Source organism: Poecilia reticulata, linkage group LG16 (assembly GCF_000633615.1).
Source record: "Poecilia reticulata strain Guanapo linkage group LG16, Guppy_female_1.0+MT, whole genome shotgun sequence".
In the NCBI taxonomy this organism is placed as follows: domain Eukaryota; kingdom Metazoa; phylum Chordata; class Actinopteri; order Cyprinodontiformes; family Poeciliidae; genus Poecilia; species Poecilia reticulata.
Genome location: NC_024346.1, coordinates 2,814,715 through 2,821,735, shown reverse-complemented (window position 1 = coordinate 2,821,735; position 7,021 = coordinate 2,814,715). Strand labels below are relative to the sequence as shown.

At 38.5% G+C, this 7,021-nt stretch overlaps 1 protein-coding gene across 2 annotated transcripts in view; it reads right to left on the bottom strand.

Moving 5' to 3' along the window:
* Positions 1-226: 226 nt before the first annotated feature.
* ndufaf6 (NADH:ubiquinone oxidoreductase complex assembly factor 6) overlaps positions 227-7,021 on the bottom strand; it is a 19,909-nt gene continuing 13,114 nt past the window's right edge. For both annotated transcript variants that reach the window (XM_008430793.1, XM_008430792.1), the window contains exons 8-9: positions 4,735-4,791; positions 227-690 (exon numbers count right to left, since the gene is read on the bottom strand). In XM_008430793.1, the coding sequence (XP_008429015.1) occupies positions 562-690; positions 4,735-4,791 (186 nt within the window). In that variant the 3' untranslated portion in view covers positions 227-561. The remainder of the gene's footprint in view (positions 691-4,734; positions 4,792-7,021) is intronic.

Here is a 7,021-nt window from a genome sequence, read left to right as displayed (position 1 = left end):
TTTTAACAAAAACTGCTAATTTTTTACCAGGTTGCTACATAACTAAACCATTTCTATGAAATCTGAAAAGTAATAGAAATAAAGGCATCATATTGTTGGGTTTCTCTGGATCAATAGTTAACAAAATAAGCTAAGTGGCGCCAATTTTCCAGGAATATAAATCCAATCAAGTCTTAAAATTTTAAATCAATGAAAATGATGGACAATCAGGTCACATAGAGGGCAGTTGAGATTAAAAAGCATTTAATTACTGCAGCATTTGCTCTCCAGAGCCCTGTGTGTCTCTGTTAGAGCTCCATATCTTTCCTCCATCTGTTTTCTAGGAAGAAAAAACTCCAGATACAAAGCTGATGGAGTGAGAACCAGCCAGCTGGGGTTTGTAGTTTCTCTGAGCGTGAGGATGTCAGTGCCAGTGCTCTTATTTCACCAAGTCTGTGTGTCTTTATTAACGTACTGTTTAGCATTCTGAGAGCAGAATCTCAGTAAGTAAAGTCTCTGAGTGCCAGTCCTGCAGGTTGCTTAGAGTCAAACTGGTTGAACTGGGACAGGGGGCAGCTGGAATCAGTAGGTCTTCTTCCAGGAACGGAGGTACAGCTGGAAGGGCAGCAGAGGGTTTCTGCTCAGCAGGCTCTTGTGGAAAACATCAAAATCAGCTTTCCTGACTCTCTGCAGATAGTCCTCCAACACGACCTGGAGCACAGAGCAAAACAAGCACAAGCTGGTTCATGCCTCACATCCTCAAAGATGACTGTTTCTGAAACTTTCAGCACTTTTTAGACTTTTTAGTCCTGATCTACTAATTTTTTTTGTGTATAAAAACAGATAAAAACTTGATTTCATTTATAAACAGCAGTCAGTCAGTGGGCCACCAATCACTGTGGAGCTTCAAAAGCAATGAGTCTCTATTTGTTTGGGACTCTTATTTTGATCAAAATAAATAAATTCCACAATGCGTTTGAAAAATACACATTATTTGGGAAACTTGACTTTCAAAGCAGTAAAAATACTGTTGGCTGTCTAGTTTCTACAAATTAAATTATTGTCACATAGATCAGTATTTTTAAACCTTTTTTGAGCCAAGGTACATTATTTTAATTGAAAAAATCTCGAGGCACACCACCAACCAAAAATGTAAACAAAGATACTCTGTAGCCGCCTATGTTACATATACAGTCATTCTTATCAAAGTCTCTTGAATAGGAATCAAATAAACACAAAAAGGCATTTTTATCACATTTTACATTTCTTATTTCAAATTGCACTTAACATGTGCACTTCAAAAATACACCTGAACAGCGAAACAACACTGGTGTTAAATTTAAAGAAGTTGTAGAAAACTTCAAAGTGTTTTACAAACTAATCCACAAGCATCTTATAGCCAGAATACAGAAAATATTTCTTATTCTGAAAGAAGCAATAATATTTGGGAAACATTTCACTTCAGATTCACTGTTTCAATATGAAGAGTTGCATGTACAAAATGTCAATATCTGTATATTTTACCCATCTAGTGTGAAACCTGTGCATGTTTGGATGAAAACAGCTGATTTCCTGGCAGAAATTGAAGAAAGACAAAGCTCGTCCTCCACAACTCTCAGTCTCTCTCTGGTTTTAGTTTTTATAGTTGCCAGGCTTCAGAAGCTCATTTCACACAGATATGTTGTGGGAAATGGACCCATGTTCTTTCCAACCCAACTATTGCTGAGCTTCTGTCTTTTCCATCACTGTCGTCACAGTCTTGCTAGATACGATGCTCTCACCGCTCACAATTTTGACTTCTAATGATTCACTTCCTGCTAGAGAGCCCCCTAGTGGTTGAAGAAAAATACACAGCAAAGCCACATCGGGCTACAATCCTCATGGTTCAAAGCTTAGAAAAAAAGTAGCAGCTTATAGTCTGGAAAATGCGGTACCGTAGGTGAAATTGAATAATTTCCACGGCACACCTGATGATCACTCACGGCACACTAGTGTGCCGCGGAACAGTGGTTGAAAAACACTGACATAGATGTTGCCATGTTGGTTACACTGCAATGCATCCTGGGTAGATAACATAGGCTAGGTGCAGCGGTAGCTCAGACTAGCCAGAACAGAAATGTATGTGCAAAAATGAAAAAATGAGAAGGACCGAATTGTTGAAGAGGAGAGATTTTGCCAAAAAGGAGACTGTATTTGTGCTGCTGCTAATTGGAAATGCTAACCAAAATAGAGAGCATATGCTGTAAAAAGCTACAATGTTTTGGGACCTAAACATTTAAATATATTAGAATGGGCTTGTTACAAAGACTTAAATATGCTTCACTATGTATTTAAACATCCTATTTGTTTAGCTTTCCTATTAGCTCAACGCGTCATTGGCCCGGTATGGTGAAAAAATGTCAACCTCTGTAGTCAAAAGATAAAATAAAGATAGATAATTTTAAAAAATTTAGTTTTTACATATCACAAACTACAATTTTTGGAGATTAATAGATAAAATACAACATATTTAGTCCAACAGGTTCAACTAGTCACGGATTCCTTTAAATTGAAGATCATAAAAGCTCTAAAAGAATTAAAATTCTGGGTTATTTCTCAAGAAGAGCCCCATTGAAAAAAGGAAATAAAACACCCAGGATTTACCAAGAATGAAACCTAGAGCCTGTGTGTGAAGACGGATGAGCCTCAGACGGATTTCCATCAAAGGGCAACTGAGCAGTCACTGCATACATCATCATGTAAAAGCATAGGAGGACGAAACCAGAAAAGAGCCACTCGTTAAGGTGACCCCTGCAGACAAACTGTGATTGCAGTGCATTTCTAACCTGTTTTTTTCTGCATCAGGGGTTAGGGGTCTTAAAATGATGAAAGGAATGAATAAAGCAGGAAAATAAAAACCGTTTTTCAGTGAAAAGCTTTTCCCAGAGGCCGTAGCGTCTCGTTTCTGTTCAGAAGCGAGAGTATTTTAATGATAAAAGACACACATGCATTTTCCTGCAACAACATGAGATTAGTTAGTATTTGGAAACATTTTATTTGAAAAGCTGAGTATATGGACTTCAAATGTTAAAAAGGAAAAACAAAAACATGTCAAACCTAAGACAGATTTTGTTTCCACCTTAAAAATAGAAACTTATTCAAAGCTGAAATGTTACCATCTCCTTTTGTTTCTTTAACCCAAGAACGACAGGATAAAGCTTGTTGCTTTTCTCCTCTTCATCCTTCTCACCAACGTTATGCTCAGCTTTCATTTAGCTCCCCAGCAAAGAGCGCGCTGTGCAGAAACACGTTACGGACATTCTTTATTCTGGCTCTCAGGTGTTTGTTCCTCCATCCCCCGTGTGTCTCTGAACAATTTGGTGGTAATTCAGAGGCTAGAAGGCCTTCAGAGGCAAAAGGTTTTTTTTCTATTTGGGCACATGGAAACAGGAATCCACCTACACACTGTTTGAGGAGGCTTTTCTGCTTTATTACAGCAGATTTGAAAAAATGTGCTGGGTTCTTTAAAGAAATGCTTAAATCAAATAGATTCTGCAGATCGTAGCATCTTTTTAAATTGTTTTTCTTAAATCTTCGATATGCATCCTCAGGTCTAACGCGGTCGTTCTTCATGTTGTTTTGAAATGAAAGAGTCGGTGTGATTCATGTCCTCTAGTCTTCACTGGTCCTCCTCATTTTATTTTTTTGTTCACTCTGCCTCACTGATCCAAACCTGCAGTTCATCTGAATCTAATTTTTAGGACACGAAGACAGCAATGCAGACTGTGCCTGCTTTCCATGTGGCTCGCTATCAGGAACACAAATAGACAGCAACACTCCCACATATGCATGAAGGGGCCTTTTTGCTGCTTGGAGAAGATCCACTGCAGAGTCATTCAGGAGGGAGAGTCCATTTTTCTGCTCCACCTCGTAGCTGCAGCAGGTTGGTGACGGATCATCATTATGGACTCCATAGAAATGTTTTATCCACCTGCAGAGAGCAGCCTCTGAGGTTGACTTCATGCATACCAGCCCTGTTTGGTCTGCTTTAATCAAACTCTGACTCATTTGCCTTAAAAGTCCGATTCGTTTGGGAAGTTGTCGTCCGGTTTGCCGAAAAACCTAAATCTCGGTTCGGTTGAAGGGAACTCCTCATTCATTAAATGAAACCTCTCTGACATATTGCAGATATCTGATATTTACCAATACACTATGTAAAAGCATGAAACACAAATAGGAACAAGATTAAGATAAACACTGGTTGTTAATATCGATCCAGTTTTACTTATCGGACTGATGCTGAGGGTTAAAAAGTCATATTGAAGGCACTGATTGGCTTCCTTAGGATGTTTATAGGTATAATACTCTTAGTGTATGTAACCTTCTTAATCTAAAAGTAATAATCTTTAAAACATTTACCTGCCTTTTTGCCCTGAATATTTGAAATTAGAGATTATTTTTGTAACCCTAACTGATTGAAAAAAGAAAAAGTTTCATCTGCTTTTCTCAGACAGCAGGAAAACATATTTTTATGCTCTGTACAAATATTTTTGGATTCAGCTCCACAGACAAAAGGAAAAAAAAACTGATTAAGTTGGATTATTCTCAATGCCTTACAAATCTGGTTGTCTGCACAAAACAAGATCTGCAGTCAGCATACTGTTATTCTGACTTTCAGGGAGATTACTGAAGCAAACATCAGTGATATGAGGAAAAAAAGTGATTTTAAAATGTAAATGAGATCTTGATGAATAGCAGGGGAGTCTTATGACTTACAGTGGGAAGGAATGCCGGGGTTGCTGCTGCTGGAACGTTGTGGCTAAACGATCGGGCCTGAAGGAAAAAGCAGAACAAACTGAAATGAAAAAAACAAAAACAACCGTTTTTCCTGTGTAAGTTTCAAAAAGATTGGAAAATCACAGAAATCTCAGCTGCAACTTATGATAAAATACTGCCACTAGCATTTAAAAAGTTGAAAAAGAAAAATTCTTAACATCTCTAATAAAAGATGATGTGAATTTGCTACTGCATTTGTGCAGCTATGATACTTGAGTAACAACAGACTGAGTCAGACTTTCTAGTAATATCTGAAGGGCTCTACGACTCTATTTCTCTAAGCTTCTGAAACTGTTTTCAATCTCGTTTTGCACCTGATTATTTCAAGAGGATTCTGCTTTTGTTCAGGCACTCAACACCGACCTTTGGATCACTTAGACCAGTGGTTCCCAAACTTTTTCTCCTGCCCCCCCCCCCCAATGGGCTCCAAACATTTTCTGGCCCCCCCTATGGATTACAAATAGCTGTCTAGTTGAACGACTTGTGCGAGCGGGGAAGTGGGGGGGAAGTCGACTTTTTTGGGGGGCAAAATGAATGTACATAGCTGAACATAGACAACATCAGTAGCCTACAGGCTACTTGTTAAGCTTAAGGTGCTGTATTGATATTAGCTAGTCATCTTTTAGCTAACATTACCTGCATCCACCAGCTTTACTCAACAGTCTGTTAGTTTGGGGGAAAAACTGTGAAAAGTTCTTTGCGTTTTGCTGGTTTGCTGCCATGATTCTAACACAAACTTGCGTAGCTCCGCACAGCAGCAGCAGGTCTCCTTCACGGCGCACAGGTCTAAACAAAGCGCGAGTGTCTTAGCGCTCATGTTGCGTTTAAAGGCAGCTCGGAAAAACAGGTTACCACATGTTAACAACGGATTAAACAGTTTAAACTGCTGATAAAAGTGACAGAGGACACAGATATGGGAAGTGTAGAAGCCCCTACTGTATCAAATTGACATAGGATTAACAGAGTTGGCCATTCTAAGGTAAAAACCCAGCACATATAGCGTTCAGGATTTTTTTTTTTTCCATCCAGACAGCTTCCTGTGCCCCCCCTACAATGGCATGGCGCCCCCCCTAGGGGGCGCGCCCCACAGTTTGGGAACCTCTGACTTAGACACACAAATGGAAACGGCATGAATAAACCAGTGTTTTGTCTGCCTGCAACAGGCAGTTTGTCAAACAGCTAAATTGTTTTTCTAGGACACTTTAAATAAAAACAAAATTTAGCCTAAATTTTGTTGAATGTACAAAAATACAACAGTATGGCAAACATAATAGTACTTAAATGCCAAAAACATCAAAACCAAACAACTATCAGCTTGACACACAGCATACCTCATCACTATTAGCGACGTGTTGGTAAAAAAAGTTGCATAAAGAGGACCAGTAAGAAAGACAGAGTGAGAATAATAAAGTAAATGTAGAATCAGTGTTGGGCACACTTTCACTAATACTGGAGCTAAAATGTTTAGTGCATCTAGTTTCCCCTAAATACTTTTATTCAGATAAATTCTAATGAGATAATTTACTTGGCTGCTTTGTAAACTTTCAGATGAAGTTCAACATCACTGCTGAAATTTATATTCATTATCTTATTTTGAAGTCTGTTCATTTCTGTCTCCTTCCCCAAAATTCTCTTTTTTAAGACACTTTTTTGAGCAAGTGGCAAGTCAGTATGGTTGAAATTAGCCCTTTAGCGCCTTAGCTTTAGCTTCCATGACTACTAACTTGTAGATAGCAGTGCCCACCACTGCCTAAAATGGACATTTTAGCCAAACCACAGGAAGAAGAAGGAAAATTATGCAACTTATTTTCTTCCAGGATTCGTTTATATTTTCCCTACTTCCATGGTTTACTGTCAGGATAATCAGTTCAGGTGCATGTTAGCCAGGAAGTTCGTTTTTTTCATCTGAGCGAAACACTTCCACGTTTGCCGAGTCTCCTACTTCATTTTTGGCAAACCCTGAAAAATGACTTTTTACAGCTTTCTTGCAACTGTCTCATTGTTTTGGAAGATTTGCAGTAGTCTGATTCGTCATGGCAGGAAGTAAACCTAATTTAGATATAATTGACCTAGTTTGATCAAGTATTGACAAGATAAAGTCAGGCCAAACAAAAGCATTGTTCTGGATAGAGGTCACCAAGTTGGATTGTAATTAAGTACTTAGGGATTTTCTCCTCTGTGAAAAGTCAAACAGTCTGCAAAATATGCAAATAGAAGCAAAATAGCA